The 25421-nt window shown below is 68.4% G+C and overlaps 1 protein-coding gene across 1 annotated transcript; it reads right to left on the minus strand.

The window, feature by feature from the left end:
* Positions 1-14998: 14998 nt before the first annotated feature.
* Positions 14999-17521, minus strand: ELFN1 (extracellular leucine rich repeat and fibronectin type III domain containing 1; the record flags this gene model as incomplete). Its single annotated transcript, XM_079770320.1, has 1 exon — positions 14999-17521. The coding sequence occupies one exon, from the start codon at positions 17519-17521 to the stop codon at positions 15110-15112; it is 2412 nt and encodes an 803-aa protein (XP_079626446.1). The 3' UTR covers positions 14999-15109.
* Between the last annotated feature and the right edge of the window lie 7900 nt (positions 17522-25421).

Raw genomic sequence — 25421 nt, forward strand, 5'->3', positions numbered from 1 at the left:
TTAGCCCTGCGCTCAGGTGAGAGAGGGGAGACGGGACCTGGCGAGTCTGGGGGCACAGGCCGCGCTGGCCTGGGGGGAGGCGTCACCATCGGGGAGCAGCCGCGAGCAAGGAGCCGAGAGCCGTGGGTGCCCGCACTACCCGGCCGCACGCGTCCCACAGGCGGCGACCTGTGTTCTGGGCAGGTCGGGGCCGGGGTACTCGGACCCCACGTGGGCCCAACGCACAGGCCGGCCTGCAGGCCACGCGACTCCGGGGACAGACAGCGCGTGGCCTGGCAACCACGAGGCCCTGGTCAGTCCCTGGGTGGCCACGCCCAAGACGGTTCCCCGTGGGGCACCCGGACACCCCCGTGATTATAGGCCGAGGGGTCCGGACACGGACGACCCAGGTCCCAGAACGCTGGGCGGGAAGGCTGCTGCCACAGCGAGGGCGGGCTGTCCCCGCGGCACAGCAGGGGTTCCTGGCCGCGTGCATGTCACCAGCAGGCACCGCACACCCCACGGCCCACACACCCCCGCGGCCCACACACCCCACGGCCCACACACCCCGCGGCCCACACACCCCTCGGCCCGCACACCCCACGGCCCGCACACCCCGCGGCCCGCACACCCCGCGGCCCACACACACCCACGGCCCACACACCCCGCGGCCCACACACCCCGCGGCCCACACACTCCGCGGCCCACACACCCCCACCTCGCGGCCCACACACCCCACCTCGCGGCCCACACACCCCTCGGCCCACACACCCCACGGCCCACATACCCCACGGCCCACACACCCCACGGCCCACACACCCCGCGGCCCACACACCCCACGGCCCACACACCCCGCGGCCCCACACCCCTCTGCCCACACACCCCTCGGCCCACACACCCCACCTCGCGGCCCACACCCCTCGGCCCACACACCCCACGGCCCACACACCCCACGGCCCGCACACCCCACGGCCCACACACCCCTCGGCCCACACACCCCCACCCCGCGGCCCCACACCCCACGGCCCGCACACCCCTCGGCCCACACACCCCACCTCGCGGCCCACACCCCTCTGCCCGCACACCCCACGGCCCACACACCCCACCCCGCGGCCCACACCCCACGGCCCACACACCCCACGGCCCACACACCCCACGGCCCGCACACCCCACGGCCCACACACCCCTCGGCCCACACACCCCACCCCGCGGCCCACACCCCACGGCCCACACACCCCACGGCCCGCACACCCCTCGGCCCACACACCCCCACCTCGCGGCCCACACCCCTCTGCCCGCACACCCCACGGCCCACACACCCCACCCCCGCGGCCCACACCCCACGGCCCACACACCCCACGGCCCACACACCCCACCTCGCGGCCCACACCCCTCGGCCCACACACCCCACGGCCCACACACCCCACGGCCCACACACCCCACCTCGCGGCCCACACCCCTCGGCCCACACACCCCACGGCCCACACACCCCACCCCGCGGCCCACACCCCACGGCCCACACACCCCACGGCCCACACACCCCTCTGCCCGCACACCCCTCGGCCCACACACCCCACCCCGCGGCCCACACCCCACGGCCCACACACCCCACGGCCCACACACCCCTCTGCCCGCACACCCCACCTCGCGGCCCACACCCCTCGGCCCACACACCCCACGGCCCGCACACCCCTCGGCCCACACACCCCACCCCGCGGCCCACACCCCACGGCCCGCACACCCCTCGGCCCACACACCCCACCTCGCGGCCCACACCCCTCGGCCCACACACCCCGCGGCCCACACACCCCACGGCCCACACACCCCTCTGCCCACACACCCCTCTGCCCACACACCCCACGGCCCACACCCCACGGCCCACACCCCACGGCCCACACACCCCACGGCCCACACACCCCTCTGCCCACACACCCCACGGCCCACACCCCACGGCCCACACACCTCACGGCCCACACACCCCTCTGCCCACACACCCCACGGCCCACACACCCCACCCCGCGGCCCACACACCCCACCCCGCGGCCCACACACACCCCCACCCCGCGGCCCGGCTGCCCCCGTTGGGCGGCTCCTGGCTGTCCTGCTGCTGGGCACCTGCCCCACTTGAGAGAGGGTTCCCTCGGGGCACTTCCTGGGCGGGGCGGGCCCCCCCACTTCTCTGCAGGTGGCCCCCGTGGTCCACGCCTTCTGGTCCTCGCTGACAGCGGCCGCGGGACGTGGGGCCTCGCCTCCCGGTGGCGCTGCCGGCGCTGAGCCTGCGCCCTGGGCCCTGGCGCTGGTCCCGGGTCTGCGGGCCATTTGTTTCTGGCGGCGACAGAAATCCAATCTCACCGTTTCCACACGAGCGCTAATTGCCAGGACGCTTGGCTAAACCGCCTCTTCCCAGCGCCTCCCGCCCCGCCGCCGCCACAAATCACGGCCGGGTGAGCGGGCCGCATGGGCCCGGTTCCTCCCGTGGCTGCGTCCACCCTGCCAAGGCCACGCGTGTGGACGGCCGGGACCCCACGGGGCCAGGGGTGTGCGGGGGCTGGTCCCGCCACCATCCCCGGTTCTGACCCGCACTCGGCTCAGACGGGGTGGACAGTGAGCCTCCGCGGGCGAGGAGGCGTCGCAGCGCCGAGTCGTGGGCTGTCAGCCTTCGGTGCCGAGGACCCGGTGAACCGGGGGCCACCCGGGCAGCGCCTGACGCCAGCCGGTCAGACGCCAGAGACCGGCGTCCCCGCACAGCCGGTTCGCGGGTTTGAAATGTGTATGAACGGTCCGGCCGGCGTGGCCCCAGCAGCTGAGCGACGGCCTATGAACCAGGAGGTCAGGGTTCGATTTCGATTCCTGGCGGGTGGCGGGCTCGATCCCCAGTGTGGGGCGTGCAGGAGGCACCGATCCATGATTCTGTCTCATTGATGTTTCTCTCTCTCTCCCTTCCTCTCTGAAATCAATAGAAATACGTTAAAAAAAAAGAAACTTGTACGAACGGAATCGGATGTCGCCTCCTCCTCCCTCTCACGCTGTGGGACACGCGTGGCCGCGTTGCTGCGTTTAGCGAAGATGAGCCGTGAACGCCGTCGTCCCCTCGGTCCCACCGCGAACGTGGGGCCGGTCCCCGGGGAGCGCACTGCGCCTGCAGGCAGGGCCCCCCCACGGGTTTCCCATGGAGAAGCAACACTGACAGGTGGGCGGCGCCAGCGACGGCGCGCGCAGTGGACGTCAGGGACACAGGACTCGCCTCTGCGTCTGTTTCTGTCTCGCTCACCCTCCCTGAGGCTATTGTGTCCATTGATTTTAAGAGAGAGAGTGGGGGGAGGGGGGAACATGACATGAGGGGCACATGGATTGGCCGCCTCCCGCACTCCCGCCCGGGGCTGGGGTCCAACCTGCACCAGGGACACCCTCCATGGGAATGGTGCCCCCCGCCTCCGCCCCGGGGCCGACGCTCAAACTGCCGAGCCGCCCGGCCAGTTTGTCCATTTTTCTCTCGAGTGAGCTTTGCGGTTTCTGTCTCAGGACACTGGTCTCTGACAGCTGCTGAGCCGGGTCCGTGGCTGAGCCGGGTCTGTGACTGAGCCGGGTCCGTGGCTGAGCCGGGTCTGTGACTGAGCCGGGTCCGTGGCTGGGCCGGGTCTGTGACTGAGCCGGGGTCCGTGGCTGGGCCGGGTCCATGGCTGAGCCGGGTCCGTGGCTGAGCCTGGGTCCATGGCTGAGCCCGGGGTCTGTGACTGAGCCGGGTCCGTGGCTGAGCCGGGTCCGTGGCTGAGCCGGGTCCGTGGCTGAGCCTGGGTCCGTGGCTGGGCCAGGGGTCTGTGGCTGAGCCTGGGTCCGTGGCTGGGCCAGGGGTCTGTGGCTGAGCCGGGGTCCGTGGCTGAGCCTGGGTCCGTGGTGGAGCCGGGTCCATGGCTGAGCCTGGGTCCGTGGTGGAGCCGGGGCCGTGGCTGGGCCGGGGGCCGTGGCAGGGCCGGCGCCACGTTGGTTCCCTGCGAGGCCGGGCTCCTGGCTCCTCCCTTTAAGCGGCCGAGGTTTATGGACGTCATTGACCTTTTCAAAGAACGGGTGTTGTTTTCACTGATTTTTTTCTGTTGTTCTTTTAAATTTCACTTGTTTCTGCTCTTTTTATATCTCCCTTCCCGCTGCCAGCTCTGGGGTTAATTGGCTCTTACTTTCCAGGTTTTGGTTTGGATCCAACAGAAGCCACAGCCATTTAGGCAGCGAGGTCTGTGCAACGGATGCTCCCCGGGCGGGAGCGTGTCCGTGAGGGCGGGAGGGGGCGGGAGCGTGTGGCTCCGGAGCAGGGCCCTGGACCGGGCGTCTGCTGGGGGGAGGGGGGGAGGGCATGGTGGGTTTGGGGGGACGGCGGGTTTGGGGGGACGGCGGGTTGGGGGATGGCGGGTTTGGGGACGGGGAGTTTGGGGACGGCGGGTTGCGGGGACGGGGGTTGGGGGGACGGCGGGTTGGGGGGACGGGGGGTTGGGGGCACGGGGGGTTGGGGGGACGGGGGGTTGGGGGACGGGGGGTTGGGGGGACGGGTGTTGGGGGGACGGCGGGTTGGGGGGACGGGGGGTTGGGGGACGGGGGGTTGGGGGGCGGCGGGTTGGGGGATGGGGGGTTGGGGGGCGGCGGGTTGGGGGATGGGGGGTTGGGGGACAGCAGATTGGGGGGACGGTGGGTTGGGGGGACGGGGGGTTGGGGGACGGGGGGTTGGGGGGCGGCGGGTTGGGGGATGGGGGGTTGGGGGACAGCAGATTGGGGGGACGGTGGGTTGGGGGGACGGGGGGTTGGGGGACGGCGGGTTGGGGGGACGGGGGGTTGGGGGACGGGGGGTTGGGGGGCGGTGGGTTGGGGGATGGGGGGTTGGGGGACAGCAGATTGGGGGGACGGTGGGTTGGGGGGCGGCGTTTAGACTCCGTGGACGTGTGGGCTGCTCGGTCGTGTGCTGAGCGTCTGCTCAGTCCTACCCACACGAGACCCAGGTGGACCCCAGAGTGTTCGATATTTAAGACGAAAAATGACACTAAAGATAGCACCTTGTTTCCTCTCAGGGATGTGGGCGGGGAGGGGTGTCCGTGGGGGGGGGTCCCGCAGTGTGAGCTTGTGGGCGGGGAGGGGTGTCCGTGGGGGGGGGCGCGGTGGGAGCTTGTGGACGGGGAGGGGTGTCGGTGGATGGGAGCTTGTGGGCGGGGAGGGGTGTCCGTGGGTGGGGGGTCCCGTGGTGTGAGCTTGTGGGCGGGGAGGGGTGTCCGTGGGGGGGGGTCCCGCGGTGTGAGCTTGTGGGCGGGGAGGGGTGTCCCGGGCGGTTTGGGCTCAGTCTGTCGGCAGGTAATGTTCAGAGTCCGCCCGTAACCCTCGTGTTTCTGTGGTGTCAGCTGTAACCTGGCTTTCAGTCCTGACCTTATTTATCTGAGTCCTCTCTTTGTTTCTAGGTGAGTCTAGCTAACGTTTTATTAATTGTACCTTTTTTTAAAAGCAGCTCTCGCCTGGCCAGTGTGGCTCAGTGGTTGAGCGTCGACCTATGAACCAGGAGGTCAGGGTTCGATTCCCGGTCAGGGCACAGGCCCAGGTTTGGGGTTCGATCCCCAGTGCGGGACGTGCAGGAGGCAGCCGGTCAGTGACTCGCTCTCTTCACTGATGGTTCCATCCCTCTCCCTCTCCCTTCCTCTCTGAAATCAATTTAAAAACGTGTGTTTTTTAAAAACCAGCCCTTAGTCTCATTGGTCTTTATTGTCTTCTGAGTCTCTGTTTCATTATTTCTACTCTGACATTTGCCCTTTTCTTCTGTTAACGTGGGGTTTCATTTGCTCCTTTTTCCTAGTTCCTCCAGGTATAAAATTAGGGGACCTTTTTGAGATTTTTCTTGGTTCTTTTTATTTTTTCAATTCTTTATTGTTTAAAGTATTACATATGTCTCCCCCCCCCCCCATTGACCTCTCCCTGCCCCCCCCCCGCTGCCCCCCGCACAGGCCCTCACGCCCCTACTGTCTCACATGCATGCATACACGTCCTTTGGTTGATCTCGTACCCCCCACCCCCGCCTTCCCTCTGAGGCTGGACGGTCGATCGATGCTTCTCTGTCTCTGGATCCATTCTGTTCATTAGAATCCACATGAGTGGGATCGTGGGACACTCACCCCCTCCCACTGGCTTATGTCGTCAGCACCGGGCTCGCCGGGTCCCTCCATGCTGTTGCGAATGGTAAGCGCTCCTTTCCGCAGCGGCGTGGTGTCCGCGGCGCGGCTGTGCCGGGGTTCTTGCTGCCAGCGTCCCCCGTAGAGTGGCTTGCCTCGGGTTTGTTTTCTCCTTCTCTGACCGTCGGTGTTTCGGGAGCGTGTGGTCCAATCCCCACGTCTGTGCGTTTCCGGCTTTCTCCCGTGACTCGTGTCCAGCCTCACTCCGTGTGGTCGGGAAGACGCCCGACACGGTTCCACCGGCTCAACTTGGTCGGCTCGTTCTGTGGCCTCCCCTGCGGTCCGTCCTGGAGGACGTTCCCCGTGCGCGGGGGAAGGATGGACATCCTGCCGCTTTTGGATGGAATGTTCTGGAAATCCGTCTGTGAAGTCCGTCTGGTGGAACGAACGCGTCGACGAAGGTCAATGTTTCTTTATTGATTTTCTGTCCAGATGATCAATCCATTGGTGAAAGTGGGGCGTGAACATCCCGTGTTACAGTCGTGTTGCTAATCCTCCTGCAGGTCTGCTAATGTTGGTCTTCTGCATTTAGGTCCCGAGCTGAATGTGTAGATATTTACACACTAGAGGCCCGGTGCACGAAATCATGCACGGGGGGGGGGAGGGGCCCTCAGCCCAGCCTGCACCCTCTCACAGTCCAGGACCCCTCGGGGGATGTCCGCCTGCCGGCTTAGGCCCGATCCCCCTGGGCAGTCAACACCCCTCTCGCAGTCCAGGACGCCTCACTCCTTACCGCCCGCCTGAGAGGCTCCCACCACCGCCGCTGAGCTCGCCAGCCGTGAGTGAGCCCGGCTTCTGGCTGAGCGGCGCTCCCGCTGTGGAGCACACTGACCACCAGCGGGAGCTCCTGCGTTGAGCGTCTGCCCCCTGGTGGTTAGTGCGCGTCATAGTGACCGGTGGTTCCGCCGGGCAGGCTTTCTGCCGTTCGGCCGGTCTGCACGTTAGGGTCCCATTATGTAGGGTGCTGTGGCGTGTCGCGGGTTGACCCCTTCATCGTCACGGGATGGCATCGCTGCCTCTCCGTGCAGCCTTTGTCCCGGGCTCATTCTGCTCAGCACCGCCCTCCGCTCCGCGCGGTTCCTTTGCGGGAATGTTACTGCCCTTCCTCCCGTGTGTGTTCTTCCGTCTGAGCGAGTCCCGTGTCGGCCGCGTGTAGGTGGTGCTTTTACAAACCTCAGCCACTCGGTGCCTTTTGGCTGGAGAATTTATTCCGTTTACGTTTAAAGAAACGGTTGAGAGATACGTGCTCTTTGCTGTCTGTTCATTGTTTTCTGGCTGTTTCATCGTGGCTTTGTTCCCTGCTGTCTCGTTCTTACTTTATTTATTTATTTTTAATGAAATTTTTTAATATATTTTATTGATTTTAACAGAGAGGAAGGGAGAGGGAGAGAGAGTTAGAAACATCGATGAGAGAGAAACATCGATCAGCTGCCTCCTGCACACCCCCCACTGGGGATGTGCCCGCAACCAAGGTACATGCCCTTGACCGGAATCTAACCTGGGACCCTTCAGTCCGCAGGCTGATGCTCTAGCCACTGAGCCACACCGGTCAGGGCTCGTTCTTACTTTATGACTTGGTGGTATCTGCAGGGGTTAGATCTCCCCTCCTATCGTCTGCGTCTATAGAATTCTGTCTTCGGGTGGAGGAGGTAACGTAAAGCAGCGTGCCTTTACAACAGCCGGTTTCAGGCTGGTCACAGCTGGAGTCTGACTGCACCCCAAAGCCACACCTTGCTCCCCCACACCCACGATTTGCATCTTTTATCGTGCGCGTCCCTCAGCCAAGACTGTGTTACCGTGTGTTTTTACCGCTTTTATCTTTTAACCTTCATCCTGGCCTCAGACGAGGTCAACCCCCACCTTCGCAACGTGAGACCGAGCTGGATTTTACTGTAGATTTCTCTTTACCAGCAAAATCTTTCGTGTGTTTTCTCCCGGCCACCCCCCTCTCTTCCCGGCCACCCCCCTCTCTTCCCGCTCACGGAGCCCTTTACGATGTCCCGTAAGGCGGGCCTGGTGGGGGGGGCGCGTCCGCTGCGTGGAGAACTCCCCTGCAGCGCTGCCGGGCGGGTCACCAGGTCGCGTACTCCTGATGGGAAGGTTTTCCTTCCCTCCGATACTTGGCCTGTATCTGGCCACGCCCGCTGGCCCGCCACGATTCTGCCAGAGAGCTGCTTCGTCCGTGGGGAGGCCCGGGAGTGGGACAGGCTCGCACCGGCTCTCCTTGTCTTCAACGGGCGGGCGGCGTTTTAATTCCCGCGTCTGGGCGGGAGGCGATTTCTATTTCCTCCTTCACGTTGAGCTGTTTGCTAAAGGTTGTCTAATCAAAATTACTTATGAGATAGGGAAAATCCATACACGTTATTATTTTGTAAAATACCATCGGTGGCCCTACCCGGTTTGGCTCGGTGGATAGAGCGTCGGCCTGCGGACTGAAGGGTCCCAGGTTCGATTCCGGTCAAGGGCACATGCCCGGGTTAGGGGCTCGATCCCCAGTGGGGTGTGCAGGAGGCAGCCAATCAATGACTCTCTCTCATCATTGATGTTTCTATCTCTCCCTTCCTTCCTCTCTGAAATCAATAAAAGATATATTTTTAAAAAATACCATCAGTGCCCTGCCCACAGCCCACAGCCCCTGCCCACAGCCCACAGCCCACAGCCCCTGCCCACAGCCCACAGCCCACAGCCCACAGCCCCTGCCCACAGCCCACAGCCCACAGCCCACAGCCCCTGCCCACAGCCCACAGCCCACAGCCCACAGCCCACAGCCCCTGCCCACAGCCCACAGCCCACAGCCCACAGCCCCTGCCCACAGCCCACAGCCCACAGCCCACAGCCCACAGCCCCTGCCCACAGCCCACAGCCCACAGCCCCTGCCCACAGCCCACAGCCCACAGCCCACAGCCCACAGCCCCTGCCCACAGCCCACAGCCCCTGCCCACAGCCCACAGCCCCTGCCCACAGTCACAGCCCACAGCCCACAGCCCCTGCCCACAGCCCACAGCCCACAGCCCCTGCCCACAGCCCACAGCCCCTGCCCACAGCCCACAGCCCCTGCCCACAGCACACAGCCCCTGCCCACAGCCCACAGCCCACAGCCCCTGCCCACAGCCCACAGCCCACAGCCCACAGCCCACAGCCCCTGCCCACAGCCCACAGCCCACAGCCCCTGCCCACAGCCCACAGCCCACAGCCCACAGCCCCTGCCCACAGCCCACAGCCCACAGCCCACAGCCCCTGCCCACAGCCCACAGCCCCTGCCCACAGCCCACAGCCCACAGCCCACAGCCCACAGCCCCTGCCCACAGCCCACAGCCCCTGCCCACAGCCCACAGCCCACAGCCCCTGCCCACAGCCCACAGCCCCTGCCCACAGCCACAGCCCACAGCCCACAGCCCACAGCCCACAGCCCCTGCCCACAGTCACAGCCCACAGCCCACAGCCCCTGCCCACAGCCCACAGCCCCTGCCCACAGCCCACAGCCCACAGCCCACAGCCCCTGCCCACAGCCCACAGCCCCTGCCCACAGCCCACAGCCCACAGCCCACAGCCCACAGCCCACAGCCCACAGCCCCTGCCCACAGCCCACAGCCCCTGCCCACAGCCCACAGCCCCTGCCCACAGCCCACAGCCCCTGCCCACAGCCCACAGCCCACAGCCCACAGCCCACAGCCCCTGCCCACAGCCCACAGCCCACAGCCCAGCGCTGAGTCCTTTCTGTTTGCAGGGCGGGTCCAGCTGACCTCCTGGTCCCAGGTGGGGGCGCCGTCCTGTCCCGCGTCCCGCTGGGTGGGACCCCTCGCCGGGCTCCTCCCGCCCACATTCACGTGCCACCTCTTGTTTCTGCCCAGGGCTCCGGTGCTGACCTCCCCCAGGTCTCCGACCCCACACGGGAGGTGACGGCCCTCCTCTGGGTCGCCCCACACCTCGTCCCTGCGCGTAGGATGTCAGGGCAATGGCCGCCTCGCCCGGCCACCCCCTCATCTTCCCGTGGTCCACCCAGATGGACCTCTGCCTCTCGGCTTTGGCCATTCAGCCAGGGGTGCCCCAGGCCAGTGAGGGAGGAGGGGAGGAGGGAGGGGTGGTGCTGTCCCCACTGCAGGCCCTGCCCAGAGGGCCACACTGTGCTGCTGGCCATCCTGCGGGTCCCTCACACCCTCTCTCTGGACATGGTTCCTTAGTCGGCAACCCCCTCGAATGATCTGTTTGGGATTCACTTCTTTCCTGTTGGACTGTGACTGGCACACTCTTAAGGGAGGGGACAGGTTTCGTTGATGTCTCTAGCACGTCTGTGCTCAGTAGGGACTCTTAATTATACGTTGGATGGATGGTGGATGGATGGTGGATGGATGAATGGATGGTGGGTGGATGGTGAATGGATGGATGGGTGGGTGGGTGGGTGGGTGGGTGGATGAATGGATGGTGGATGGGTGGATGGTGGATGGATGGGTGGGTGGGTGGATGGATGGATGGTGGATGGATGGATGGATAGGTGGATGGATGGTGGATGGATGAATGGATGGTGGATGGTGGATGGATGGGTGGGTGGGTGGGTGGATGGGTGGATGGATGAATGGATGGTGGGTGGGTGGGTGGATGAATGGATGGTGGGTGGGTGGATGGATGGATGGGTGGGTGGGTGGATGGATGAATGGATGGTGGGTGGGTGGGTGGATGGGTGGATGGTGGATGGATGGATGGGTGGATGGGTGGGTGGGTGGGTGGGTGGGTGGATGGATGGGTGGATGGGTGGGTGGATGGGTGGATGGGTGGATGGGTGGTGGGTGGGTGGATGGATGGTGGATGGGTGGGTGGGTGGGTGGGTGGGTGGATGGATGGGTGGATGGGTGGGTGGATGGGTGGATGGATGGATGGGTGGATGTGTGGGTGGGTGGGTGGATGTGTGGGTGGATGGATGGGTGGATGGGTGGATGTGTGGGTGGGTGGGTGGATGTGTGGGTGGGTGGGTGGATGGGTGGGTGGATGGGTGGATGGATGGATGGGTGGGTGGGTGGATGGGTGGGTGGGTGGATGGATGGTGGGTGGATGGGTGGATGGGTGGATGGGTGGTGGGTGGGTGGATGGATGGGTGGAACCTCAGGAACACCCACTGGTTCTGCTGCCTGTGCTCTGTGGTTGCTGGTGGAGAGAACGTGGGGCTCGCCATGCCTGTGGCCTCACCCCTCCCGTGCCCATGCCCTTTGCCCCTGTGGACGGGTGACTGTCCCCCTGTGACTGAGCTCAGCCGCCTGAGCTGCTCTGGGAAGGGAGCGTCAGCAGATGCGACCACGGGGCTGCTCTTGGCCACGGGCTGGGTGGGCTGTTGTGTGGCACATGCAGCCTCGGCCCCACGGGCCAGCGACCCTCTCGGTGGCCAGTGCGTGGGGCGGGGCGGGGGCAGCGACGCGTGGGGTCAGGTGGTCTTTGGCGGCAGAGCTGCTGTGAGCGTGCTTCGGGCCTCGCCCCTCCTTCCTCGCTGTGGTCCCCATTTCAGACCAAACACGCCGCTCCCAGGAAGCCCTCCAGGCTCTCCCAGGCAGCAGCTCCCACCCCTCCCCGGGCCGCCTGAGGCTCATCCCGAACTGGGGCGCCTGCCCTCGCGCCTCTGCCCACCGGCCGGAGCTCCTGAGGGCGGGTCCCTCCCCGGGCCCACAAGGAGGTTGGCGCGGAGCTTCACACGGCGTGTCCACTAGGGACCCTGCTTGGTGGCCGTGTGGTGCCCTCACACGCCGGCCTGGCCACCGGCCCTGCCACCTCCACTCCCCGCCATGGTCCCCGAGTCCCTGCCAAGAGCCACCTGTCTCCTCAGGACGCAGCAGCCACCGAGGCGGCCTGGCCAGGACTGTGGCCGTGTCGCTGTGTGACCCGGGGTGAGGCCACCCCGAGCCTCCGCCCACCAGCACGGGGCGTCCTGGCCGCAGCCTCCTGGGTCTGTCCTCTGACCCCCGGTGGGGGGAGGGGCTGCCCGGAGCTGGGGCCGGGCTGTCGGTCAGGCAGGGACAGGCAGGGCGTGTGGCGTCCACGGAGATGACTGCTTGGAGGGGCTCGTCCGGGGTCCAGTGCTGTGCCCCCACACGGAGGGCTCATTACGGGGCGACCAGGCAGGCCAGCCTGGGGCAGGTCCACGGGCCCCATCACGGGCGGCGTGGCCGGGAGTCCACGCTGGGCCCGTGGGAAACCGCTGCTTCCTATCACCCCGGAAACGTGCCCGAGACTGCGGACGGCCACTGAGGACAGAGCTGAGCACCCGCCGCCCGCGGCTGCCACCCAGGACGGCTCCAGCCTCAGCCTGAGCCAGGGGCCCGTCCCCCCGGGACCCAGCAGGTCCCGGGACCCTGCCGCCCCTGCTCCAGGCCCTCGGGGCCCCCGTGGTGCGGGACCAGCCACAGCCCGTCTGCCTGGCTCTTCGCCGGGAAGGGAACCGAGGCCGGAGGGTTTGCCGGGAGGGGCGGGGGGAGGGGAAACGGGGGCCCTCAGGAAGGACCGGGAGGCCCGGCAGTGGGCGGGGGGGACAGGTGGGAGGACAGCCCCCCCCCCCAGGAGAAGGCCCTGCAGGACCAGCCGGGCGGGTGCAGGGCTCGGTGCCCGTCTGCTGAGCCTCGCTCCGGCTCCTGGCGGGACACGCGACCCTGCGGCTGTGGCGGCTGAAGTGCAGGCGCCCGGTGGTCTGGGCGCTCGGTCCTGTTTGCTGCGGCCGAGAACCACCCGCTCCGGCTTGGGCCACACCCCGCGGGGCAGGGATGGGGCCTGGGGGTCGGACTTTCCCGGGGGCGGGGCTCCAGCCATCACAGGGCACCGTACCCACCGCCCCCACCCTCTTAGCTCACCCACTCACCCCCGCACCCTCCCCTCTGCCGCCCACAGGCCCAGCACCCTCAGCTCCCAGCGCGCAAGGCTGGTCACAGGCCGACACGCGGGCCACAGGGACAACCCAGGCCCCTCACAGCCCTCCACACCGCCTCCCGCCCCCCAGCCCGCCCTGGCCCTCCACACCCCCTCCGCCCCCCAGCCCGCCCTGGCCCTCCACACCGCCTCTCACTCTCACAGCTGCTGGGCAGTCTCCAGCCCAGGTTGGCTGCCCACCTCTCCCCCTGCCCACCGGTCCCCCCGCCCATCTGTCCCCGGGCCCACCTGTACCTGTCCCCCCGCCCGCCTGTCCCCCCGCCCGCTGGTCCCCCCGCCCACCGGTCCCCCCGCCCATCTGTCCCCGGGCCCACCTGTACCTGTCCCCCCGCCCGCCTGTCCCCCCGCCCGCTGGTCCCCCCGCCCACCGGTCCCCCCGCCCATCTGTCCCCGGGCCCACCTGTACCTGTCCCCCCGCCCGCCTGTCCCCCCGCCCGCCTGTCCCCCCGCCCGCTGGTCCCCCCGCCCACCGGTCCCCCCGCCCATCTGTCCCCGGGCCCACCTGTACCTGTCCCCCCGCCCATCTGTCCCCGGGCCCACCTGTACCTGTCCCCCCGCCCGCCTGTCCCCCCTGCCCACCGGTCCCCCCGCCCATCTGTCCCCCGGGTTCCCGTGCACCCTGGGGTCACACCTGTAAAATCACCGTCAACCAGACACAGAAGAACCCCGCAGTGTCCCCCGAACCCACAGTAAAACCCGCACAAACAGCATCCAGTCTTTCCTTTGCAGGATTTTTTAGTAGACATAGCCTTTCCTTTCCCGATTTACAGCAACATTGCAAATATAGAAGCATTTCTCCTGTACATCAGGACAGCGACAGTGGGATGCTGGACGCCCCCCGCCTGCGCCCCCACCCCCGCCAGTCCCGGATCCAGCTCGCAGGGCACTCGGCCGCAGCACTTCCTCCGCCGTGGTGTCTGCGGGAGGCCGCGCAGACGAGCAGACAGAGCCAGACCACGGACAGAGCATGCGAGTGGCCGGACCAGGCTCCCACGTCTGTTTTGTCTTTTTTAAGAGAACTTCACTTTTATTATTTAAAAAGAAAAAAGGGAAGAAGAGAGAGAGAAGTCAGGAAAGAATCAAAAGAGGAAAAATACTGAAAAAGAAGGTCCCACCCCCACCCCCATCCCTAAGACACAGTTTTCCGAAGTCCCTTGTGTGTGTTGTGTGTGTACACACATGTGTGCGTGTGTGCACGCATGTGCAATGTGTGTGTGCACGTGTGTGAAGTGTACGAAGTGTGTGGACTGCAGTGTGAGTGCGCATGTGCATGTGAAGTGTGTGTGCATGTGTGAACGTGCAGTGTGTGCACGCATGTGCAATGTGTGTGCGCCGTGTGTGAAGTGTACGAAGTGTGTGGACTGCAGTGTGAGTGCGCATGTGCATGTAATGTGTGTGTGAAGTGTGTGTGCATGTGTGAACGTGCAGTGCGTGTGTGCACGCACGTGCGTGTGTGCACGCATGTGCGTGTGTGCGCGCATGTGCAATGTGTGTGTGCAGTGTGTGCACGTGTGTGAAGTGTACGAAGTGTGTGGACTGCAGTGTGAGTGCGCATGTGCATGTAATGTGTGTGTAAGTGTGTGTGCATGTGTGAACGTGCAGTGTGTGTGTGCACGCATGTGCAATGTGTGTGCGCCGTGTGTGCACGTGTGTGAAGTGTACTAAGTGTGTGGACTGCAGTGTGAGTGCGCATGTGCATGTAATGTGTGTGTAAGTGTGTGTGCGCATGTGTGAACGTGCAGTGTGTGTGTGCACGCATGTGCATGTGTGCGGACAGGCCCTCCCCCATGAGTGTCCTGGGCACGTCCGTGTGCTGTTGTCGCTGCCCACACCCCTCCCTGCTTTCTCTGTAGGGCCCCAGCTTCACCTGCTGTCCTGTGTGAGTGTGCATGTGTGTGAGTGTGCATGTGTGTGTGCGTGAGTTTGCATATGTGCGTGTGCATGTGTGCGTGTGCGTGAGTGTGCGGCACGCGAGAGTCTCTGGGTTGAAGAGCTGCAGGCCCTTTGGCCCGGCGGCTGGCGGCCCGGCGGGCTCAGGACTTGTGCTGGGCCGACACGCCCTTCCAGTAGTCCAGGATGTCGTGCAGGTCCTCGTCCTTGGCGAACTGGACCTTCCTGCGCAGCGCGTGGCCGGCCGCCATGCACTCCTCGCCGTCCTTGCGCCGCCGGCGGCTCAGGCGGAGGCGCTCCCAGATGCCGTGGGCGGCCCGGCAGGTGGCCGCGGCCTCGGGGCTGGAGGCGTAGCGCAGGTGGCGGTACTGCGGCGACAGCTGCGAGTAGGCGGGGTCGCGGGGCCGCGCCCGGGTCAGCGGCTCCAGGATGGATGCCTTGCGGCCGCTCAGGCCCTCGGGGGGCAGGGTGGCGGGCGGCGAGGGCGGCTCCGCGGGGTGGGAGCCGGGGTAGGAGTGCCGGTGCTCGCCGTACGGGCGGCCCTTCTCGGCCTCGGCCCGCAGCACGGCGGCCTCGGGCGTCACCGTGAGGATGGCGTCGGCCGCGGGCGAGCTCTTCTCGATGTACTTGGCCTCGGAGGCCGCGGCCTTGTGCCCGCCGGCCGCCTCCGCGCCGAAGGCCCTGGGGCTCCTTGAGGAGCTGCTGGAGGAGGTGCTGGTGCGCGGGGGCCCCGGGCCGCCCTCCGCGCTGTGGTGGCGCTGCGGGCCGTGGCCGAAGGGGTCCTGGTACGCGGGCGACAGGAAGCCGTGCTTGCCGGCCAGCGGCTCCGCCAGCAGCACCAGCTGGGGCTCGGCCGCGGCCTCGGACTTGAGGGCGTCGATGCAGTTGTTGATGATCTGGTTGACCTTGTCCACCTCCTTGGTGATGGTGGAGATCTCGGTCGCCGAGCCCTGGCCGCCGGCGCCCTGCCGGGCCGGCTCCCCCGTGCGCACCTCCATGTAGGTGCCCTTGCTGGCCTTGGGCGTCTCGCTCTCCACCGGCTTGTACGGCTCCGCCTCGCCGGCGGCCGCGGGCATGAACGGGAGGCGGGTCGTGGGCTCGGGGCCCAGCAGCGGGCCCTGGGACAGCGGGGCCAGGCCGGGCACCTCCATCTCCGGCCCGTACTTGAGCTCCAGGATGGTCTTCTTCAGGCCGCCGGCCGCGGCCGCCGTCTGGTGCTTCTCCCCGCGGCGGCGCCGGCGCAGGCCGTAGTAGACGGCGCCCAGCACGAGCACCATCCCGAACAGGCAGCCCAGCACCGTCATGATGTAGTGCGTGGCCGTGGCGGGGCGGGGCCCGGGGCCGGGCGGGCCGGGCGGCGGGGGCAGGCCGAGCGTGAGGCAGGTGTGGTTGTGCAGCAGCCCCGAGCTGGCGGACACCACGCAGTAGGTGTAGTTGGTGAGCGCGGCCAGGTTGGGCAGGTGCACCTCCTGCAGCGGCCGGGTCAGCCGGTGCACGGTGGACGGCCGGCTGTTGTTGAAGTGCTCCAGCGTGTACACACGCGTGAAGGGGCTGGGCAGCTGCACCGTGAGCGTGGCCGAGTCCTGGGTCAGCTGCTTGACCCTGATGAGCGGCCGCGCCTCGGCCTGGGGGGGCAGCGTGGGCAGGGCCGCCGGCGGGGTGGTGCCGTCGCCTGAGAAGCAGTCCTCGGCGGCGCAGGGGGCCTCGCTGGGCTCGGGCGGCGGCGGCGGGGGCGGCGTGTGGCCGGGCACCGGGCGGGGCTCGGGCACCGGGGGGTACTCGGCCGCGTAGGCGCCGTCCGTGCACACGGCCTGCAGGGTGCCGAGGATGCTGCGCTGGCCGTGGCCCCGGCCCAGGAGGAAGTAGCCGGCGTAGGGGGGCGGGGCCTCGCACTGCACGCGGTCGTGGGTCTGCGTGGCGTTGGAGAAGGCGGCCAGCCAGCCCAGGAAGCCCAGCAGCTCGCAGGAGCAGTAGAAGGGGTTGCTGTAGAGCTCGCAGGCCGAGAGCCGGGCCAGGCCCGCGAAGGTGGCGCCGTGCAGCCGCTGGATGCGGTTCATGGACAGGTCGATGTTGACGACGTTGGGGCAGCCCCCGAAGGCGCCGGGCGTGACCACCTCGATGCGGTTGGCCTGCAGGTACAGGTACTCCAGGCGGCCCAGCCCGCGCAGCGCCCCCTCCGTCAGGTTGCGCAGCCGGTTGTAGCCGAGCTGCAGCACCTGCAGGTTGAACTGGCCGGCGAAGGCGCCGTCCTCGATGTAGGCGATCTCGTTCTTGGTGAGGTTGAGGTACGTGAGGTTGCCGAAGCGGCTGAGCGCGGCCTGCTGCACGCCGTGGATGCGGTTCTCGTTGAGCCGCAGGTCCACCACGGTGCTGTTGATGTGCTGCGGGATCGCCTCGTACGGAGGCTGGTTCTGGCTGCAGATGGCCAGCCACACGAAGCCCTTGTCGCCCTCGATCAGCCAGCAGTCACCGCGCGCCAGGCCGCCCGCGTGCAGCAGGGTGGTGGCCGCCAGGCACGCCCACGCCCACAGCGCGCCCCACCGGCGTCGGGCCATGGGGACGGCTCGCGGGAGGCCCCGCTCCGCCCGCCCAGGGGGACCGGGTGGGGCCGGGCAGCAGCCCGGGAGGGGCGCGGGGAGGGAAGGGGCCCGCACTCAGGCGTGTCCTGTCCCGGGCCGCATGGTCGCACGCGGAGGGCGGGGAGGGGCGCCCCCGTCACGGCCGGCCACCTCGCGTCGTCCGCCGGCCGCGTCCCGTCGTCACCATGGCCGCCTTCCCCATCCGCCTGGGCGTCCGCAGCGGGCCCTGCAGCAAGAACGGGACGAGGAGAGAGTGGTCAGGAGCGGCCGGCACCCCACGCGCCTGCGTCCAGCCCGCTGAGCCCGCCAATCTGACGGCACCGGCGAATGGGGGACAGGGCTGCACCGCTCCACCCGCCCTGGGACGGCTCCTGCCCCCGAGGCCTGGCCAGGGCGCCCGCAGCCACCGGACAGCCACCTGCCGGGTGCTCCGAGCCGGGCAGGCGGCACTGGACAGCCAGGCGCTGGTCCCAGGCCCGCCCCCACCCCCGCCTCCCCCGAGCACAGGCCTCCACGCCACCTCTGCCCCCTCCCCTCCCCCCGGTGCCGCGTGTCAGCGGGACGGGACTGTGGACAGGGCGGCGGGGGCTGCAGGCAGCAGGGGCGGAGGGGGGGACGTGGCCCCGGGGACCCTCTGCGGGACCGCCCGCCCGCGCTGCCTCCAGGACGGAGGCGTCGGCGTCTCGTTAATATTGGCGTTTGCCGCGGCCTCGGGCCTGGGGCCTGGCGGGCGGCCAGCTGAGCGCGGTCCCATGATGGCAAGTCTGCGAGCAGCCCGCAGGGCGGCGTAGATCAGGAGGAAAAGTGGGAGGTGGGATGGGTTTTCCCCACAAACTTGAGGAAGGACGGTTCAATCGGCTCCCGGGGAGAGCCTGTTTCCGACTTAAAGAGAAGGGGGGAGGGGGCTGTGGGGAGCCCCCGGGCCAGCCCCTGTTGCTGTGTGACCCTCAGCCAGGAGGCCCCTCCGGGCCCCATGGGAAATGGCTCTGGGCAGCCGGGTCCCCCGTGGCCTGGCTACGTCCTGTGGGGGGGCTCAGACCTCACCCCACAGTGCCTGTCACCCCCCGCACGGCCACCCGAGCCGACAGCCTGGCGATGCTGGGATGTATGCCCCCCGGGGCTCCTGAGGCCACAGCTGGGGGGCTGGGGGGTGTGGGGGGGTCGGCCAGGGCTGATGAGAGGCCGGCTCCTGCCCCAGCCTCCGGGAGGCGGGCGGGGGGGGGGGGTACGCAGGCCCAGGAAGTGTGTGCCTCAGCAGGGCTGATCCTAATCACCTCTAATCTCTGGCTCAAAATAACCCAAAGTCAACCCGAGGAGGATTACAGCCCAAAGAGCCCTTATCAGGAGGCGCGGGCGGAGGGGGGGCCGCTCCCAGGGCAGGGCTGAGCACACTCCTGCTCCCACACTCCACACATGTGTGATCAGCCCGCACACGCCACACGCATGTCGGGACCTCCATGGCGTGTGTTGCGTGTGAATGCAGCTCCGTCTGAACTGGGGGGGGGAGTGCAGTGTGGCCGTGCACAGTGGTTCCGGGACACTCTCTCTTCCCGTGCACCCCCAGCCCCCCCCATTCGGGGGCTGACGTGAGGGAGGCGGGTCCTGGCCCTAGAGCCACGCTTGCTCACCCTCTGGGCTGGGGGTGGGGGTGGGGACCCCCCGTGAACGTACCCCCTCCCCCGCCACCTCTGCGCACGGGACCGCGACCGCCCCGCCCACGCCTTCACGTCCTCGGGCGGGAGCCGGCTTCTCCCGCCCACACTCATGCCCACGGCCCCTCGAGGACCCCGACGACCCGGAGGACCTGGGTGTGGTCTGGCCCCACGGGAACGCGCGTGTGGCCTCGGTTTCCTCGCCTTCAAATGGGGCCATTCCCTACCTGGCGGGCTGGGCTCGGGCCGTCGCTGCTGGCCACACCGTCCCCCCGGGCAGTGGGCGTGAGCTGGGGGAGGGCCCTGTCCCCTTGGTCACAGCTGGGGGAGGGGGGAGGGGGAGGGGGAGGGCCCCGCATCGAGGCCGAGGCTCAGGGGCTGCCGGGGAGCCCTCCGCTCATGCCCTCACCTGGCGCCTCCTCCACAGCGCGAGCCTGTGGGGCCGCGGATGGTGTGGCCCCTGGGGACTCGCAGACCGCGGGGGGGGGGGGTCCGGTGGGTAAAGCGGGAGGCGAGGGAGCTCCAATTCCCACCACCAGGCCCCGTCCCCCCCCCCCCGCGCGCCCCCAGCCAGGTGCTCTTGATTGTGGGACGTCCAGGCCCCGTGTGCCCCCGGCCAGGCCCCCGTGACCTCTGACGACCGCGGGGACGGTGGGACGGCGTGCGTGAGGCTGGTCCCGAGGGCCTGTCACCTCAGCCCTGCAGCCGGTGTCGCCGCTAACGAAATGCAGAAATATGGTGGTTCCGGGCTTTTAAACGTCTTACGGCCGGGTTTGCATAATCGCGCGGCGTGCTGGGACAGGAACGTGTTTGTCTCCTCGATCCCTGAGCCTGGAGAGCGCGGGTGGGTCTGGGGACTCTCCGCCGCAGAGGGCACCGCGGACCGGGCGCGGGGAGCGGGGAGGGTTACAGACCGATAACGGCTCACGTTTACTGCTCGTCTGCCTGGCTCTGCCGCGGGCGCACAGCGGGCGCAGGACCGGACCAGCGGAGCCACCTCGGACCCCGACTGCAGGCCACAGTGAGTGCCGGCCCCGCCAGGCTCCGCTGTGTGACCTTGGGCAAGTCGCTCAACCTCTCTGAGCCGTTTCCTCTGCCCAACGGGAGCCCCTCCCCCCTCCCGGGGACGGTGTTGGAGGCTCCGCTCCCGGCCGGTCCCAGGCACGCCCTGCACACACTTACTTCCCGCCGCCCGGTCCTCCGCGGACGGCGAGGGGACGCCGTTCGGGGCGCGCGCTGCGGGTGGACGAGCTGGCTGGACGTCCCAGGGCCCCTCACAGGTCCTCACCACCAGGCCTGCCCCTCCTCCCGGCCGCCCCGTCCATCCGAGGGGGCTGGCCCGGGTCCCAGGCGGCCGTCCAGCCCAGCTGGCTCAGCAGGGTCCTCGCTCGGGGCCCAGGGTCCGGCCGGGCGGCCCCCTCGCCTGCACCACGGCCCCACCCACAGGCGCGGGGAGGTCGCTGAGGGGCGGCCGGGCCTGCGTGACCTGGGGCCTCCCCTGCCTCCTGGCGGTGGGAGCGAGTGGGCAGCCGACGTGGCCACTCACAGGGGTGACCTGCTGGACCCCCACACGGAGGCCCCGGGGGCCGGGCATCCGAGTGACCCCGCAGGCGGGAAACGGAGGCCGGAAAGAAAGCCAGGATTTTCCGCAACCGAGGGCCTCGGCCACGGCGTCCCCGTCCACCCCCCGCCTGGTCAGCCCGCAGCCCTCCTGCATCGCCGGGGCCTGGTGCCGGGGCCCGAGCCGTGTGCCCGGGAGGACCCGAGGGGGAGGCTGCCCCGGGTGACGCCGGCCTCCCTCGCCCTCCTCCCGGCGGCGGCTCAGGCTGCGGAGTTAATTAGGACCGAGCGCTGATGGCCTGTTAGGCTTCCGCTGGGCAGCTTCTTAAATTAAAAACGCGAAGCGCCGCGTCGCCGGGGAGACATCGCCGCTGGCAGGGACGCGGAGCGGGCGGCCCCAGGGGCGGGGACACCGCGCCACCCTCTCCGGGAACACGTCACCCTGCCCTCGGGGGCGTCACCGCCGGGCGAGGGTCCCGGTGACCGCGGGCCGCCGGCACGGGGCCGCCCCCCTCACCCTGGCGGCGGGAAGTTCTGTCTGTAGTCTGACCTGAGTCTCTCCAGCTGTTGAGAGGGTGGCGGGTTGGAGACGGGGCCGAGATGTGCTGGTTCGGCGAGTCCTCCTGACCCCTGACCCGGAGGCCCCAGCTCGGGGCCCTGCCAGCCTGGCCTGGGGGGGGGGGGCCTGACACGGGGACACCCCTGGGGACACGGAGACACGGCCCTCCCTGCGTCCCACTCACCCAGACGCGGTGACCCCGCCAACCCTGCCCGTCCCCTGCCAGGCCCCGCCCCACCCCACCCCCGCGCTGACGGGCCAGGGCCTCTCTCCTGCCGCTATTAACCGGTGAAGAGTTGGGCCTGGCTTTGGGGCGGAGGCTGTGAGCTAGGGGTTCGCCCGCAGAGAGGAGGTTAAAGGGAGACAAGGCCGGGCACGGTGCCTCTGGGGGCAGGAGGCAGAGTCGGGCTGTGCTGTGGGGTGAGCCCAGGCGGCCACCAGCCAGGACGGGGTGCCGAGACCCGGCGGAGGACAGGCCTGGGGCCCCCTGGCGACTTCCTGTTGGGTAACCCTCACCTGAGGGAGTTCCCGTTCTTTTCAGAGAGAGTGGAGGGGGGAGGGGGAGAGAGAAACGTCCATGTGAGAGACACAGCTGGTTGCCTCCTGTCTGCGCCCCAACAGGGGTGGGGAGCGAACGCACACCCAGGCACGTGCCCTTGACGGGGACTCGGACCCGCGACCCTTTGCTGCACGGCCGACCTCCGAGTCCCCAAGCACAGCAGCTCAGCGTTTCCACGTCACGGCGGACGCGGCGCAGGCCACAGCCGCGGGGACGAGGGTCATCTCATCGCTGCGCTCCCCGCCCCCCCCCCCCCCCGCCCGCTCCCACTGCTGTGCAGGTCGGGCTCGGCCCCGGCACCAGGCTCCACCCCCTGCACCCACTTCCCGCCGGAATGCCGACACCTAACGCTCCACCCACCCCAGGCGTGCAGGGGGCAGCCCTCCCGACACCGACCCCACAAACCGTCCCGCCGCGACGCTGCTCCAGCCAGGCCTGGCCCTCCTGCCCGCAGCCTGCGCCCCTGCCCCCGCGCCCCCCGCGGCCCCCGCGCCCGGGAGAGAGGCCACACGTTCAACAGCCAGCCAGGCCCTGGTGCCCACGGCCCCCCTGCCAGGCGGTGATCGCCCTGCACTGCTGGCGTCTCCTCCGCCCGGACACGCCCCGCCCGCCCTGCCTAGCGCTCCTCTGTTCAGACTGGGCCGGGCCTCCCTCCCCTCTGAACCCCAACGCGGCGGCATTGCCCGCTGTGACCCCGCCTGCAGCGTGGGGCTCGCCATCCCCACCCCCAGCGCAGGGAGGAAGCGGGCCTGGATCCTGGGGCCGCCCCATCCCACCGCGTCCCCGGTGAACGGCGCCTTCACTCGGCCTCCCAGGTGTGGCCCCGAGGGGGCCTGTGCCCCCCCCCCCGCCCCGCCGCGAGCCGTGGGCGCCTCCTCCGGTGAGCTTGTCCCGGGAACCCGTGGGGCTTTGTGGCCGCCACGTGTGGGGACCGTTCACGCCGTTGCGTTTTCCGCCGGCTCACGGCTGGCACCGTGGACACCGACCGGTGTGGGTTCACCTCCGGCCCCGGACCCGCCGAGTCTCGGGTTCATTTGTCTCCTCGGCGGCGCGGGCCCCCGGTCTCGCAGGAAATCGCTGCCAAGGGCAGTTCTCGCCCGAACTGTGGCCGAGGCGTCTTACGGCCACGCCCACCGTTTCCGGGCGCGGTCACGGGCCCTGTGGGTTTCACATGGAAGTTTTTGAACCGGAATCGTTGGGATCCCACCGTTCAGAGGGACGCCGCGCTGGACGCCGACAGATTTCCTTCGGGAAGCAAGTTCCCCCGGTTCCATTTCAGCCGTCGCTTTACAGCCAGAGCGCGGCCTCCCACGCTCCCCCCCGCCTGGGCCGCCTGCCGCGCGGCGTCCCGACCCCACTGCGCGGCGGGAACGGGTTTCTCTAACGCTGAGCCCCCTCCGAATTCTTCCAGAAGCTCCGGCGTGCGGTGGGTCTTGCTGGGCCTCACGGAGGGTTTCGGACCCGCGTTCCTACACACCTGCGTGGGGCGCGCGCCGTGCCGCTGGGGGCCGGCCCCCCCTCCTCGGGGATTTCCTCCCGACGTGGCCACCGGCTCGGGTGGGCCACGTGGGTCTTGGGCTCCTGGCGGCATGCGCTGGGCCCTCCGTGGTGACGTGTTCGGGGAAGTCGTGCAGGCAAGCACCACGCCCAGCTGGGACGGCGACGGGTGCCCGGGACAGGGCAGGAGTGTGACCGCGCCCTGGCCCGTGTGGCTCGGTGGTTACCGTGCCGGCCCTAACCCCTGAGCGCGCACCGAAGCGTCTCGGGTCTGCGTCCTGGTCAAGGGCACGTACCTGGGTTGCAGGTTCCACCTCAGGCCCCGGGCAGGTGCACGCAGGAGGCAGCCCATCGACGTGTCTCTCGCACACGGATGTCTCTCTCTCCCCCTCCCTCCGTCCCTTCCCCTCTAAGCACCAAGGGAGACCATCTCCTCGGGTGAGAATTAACCACAGGAATCTGACAGCCTGAGAGCCGTCGTCACAGCTCAGCGAAGGGTCACCTGGGGTCGGGGGGCAAGATGGAGAAAATGTGGAGACGGGGGGGGGGGCGGGGGGGCCACCCGCCAGCAGGTGCTGCGCCCCACTCACACAGGAAGACGGACCATGGCATATTGCGTGTGCTTTACCGCCGCAAGACAGGAAGGAAGGAAGGAAGGTGGGACCTGAGGGTGCACGGCAGCCTCGGGGAGGGGGCTCTCCTCGCGCCCAGGGCATGGCTGTCGGGCAGGGAGCGCGTGGGCTGAGGTTTCGGCTGAAGGGGCAGTGCTTAGGTATTCGTGGGATTCTTCTGCACACCTTGTGTTTAATATTTTATAATCGGTGAAATATTTATCAGAGATTTCTTAAATATTTGAGACACCTTGAATATTTTATAGTAAATTTTTAAATGTTTTGAAAAGGGACGGCCGCGTGTGCGGCTGAGCTCCCGTCGCCAGAGGCGTGCGGGAGAGGCCGGGGTCCGGGCGATGGCGCCGGGCTGGGCAGAAGCTCCCGCCAGCGTTTAAAAGCCGCTCTGGGCCCAGCCGGGGCAGGACCACGTGTCCGGGTCTGTCCGAAGGGCATGACCCTCTGCCCAAGGACCCGGACGGCGGGAGCCCAGGGCGGTGAGAGAGGCTGTGAAGGGTGAGAGGCACCCGCCCTGCCCCTGGGGCTGCGGCCACGGCCCCTGACGGTGAGCACAGGCCCCCTGCACAGATGGGAACACCGAGGCCCGGGGCGGGGGAGGCCTCGGATCTCAGGGGCCAAGAGGAGGGCGTGTCCCTTCCCGGCATCGCAGGTCCGCGGGCGTCCTGCCCTCCGAGGGCCCCTCCCACCTGAGCCTCTCTGACCTCACACTGAGAACCGTGACGGAGGGGGCTCGGCGGCCGGTGCGCGTGGCCTGGTGCCTGTGAGCGGCTCGGGGAGGGGCTGGATCCCCTCTCGGGTGCCGGCTCTGGCACCTCAGCCCTTCGTCATCCCGTCGACAGGCTGTAAAGCACCCAGCACGCGCCGGGCGAGGCAGGGACGCACAGAGGTGCCTGAGGCGTCGCGTCAGGAGAGCCTCCCAACTCCGGCCTCTGCCCTCGGGGCCCAGCGAGGGAGCGGTGTTGTCCGTGGGTCACGGCAAGGTCGCACGGCAAGGTCACAGCAGAACCAGAGGAGGGCCCCCACCCCCAGGACCTCAGCCTCCGCGGCTGGACCCCGCCCCTCCCCCACCACCTGGAGCAGGTGAGCGCGTCTCCCGCCTGCAGACGGAGCTGCCACCTGCTAGACGGCGGCCCGGCTGTCACTGAGCTCCGTGTCACTGCTCCCCCCCCCTCGCCCCCGCGAAGCCCGCAGCTGCCCCCGGGCTGAACCAGCCGGGCGAGCCGCTGCTCGCTGTCAGCAAGCGTCTGGCTGGACGAGGTTTCAACGCTGCAACGGAGCAGACGCTCGGCAAAGTCCTCACTCACAGAGGAAACGGGGGCTCCGAGCCAGGGCTCCCTCCAGAGGCAAAGGCCCCGGCCCCCACGGGCTGTGGGGAGGGAGGGCCGCTCCCCGCCCAGGGCAGCTCCTAGGGCACTTGCAC

The sequence above is a fragment of the Cnephaeus nilssonii genome (assembly GCF_951640355.1).
Source record: "Cnephaeus nilssonii genome assembly, chromosome: 5".
Taxonomy (NCBI): domain Eukaryota; kingdom Metazoa; phylum Chordata; class Mammalia; order Chiroptera; family Vespertilionidae; genus Cnephaeus; species Cnephaeus nilssonii.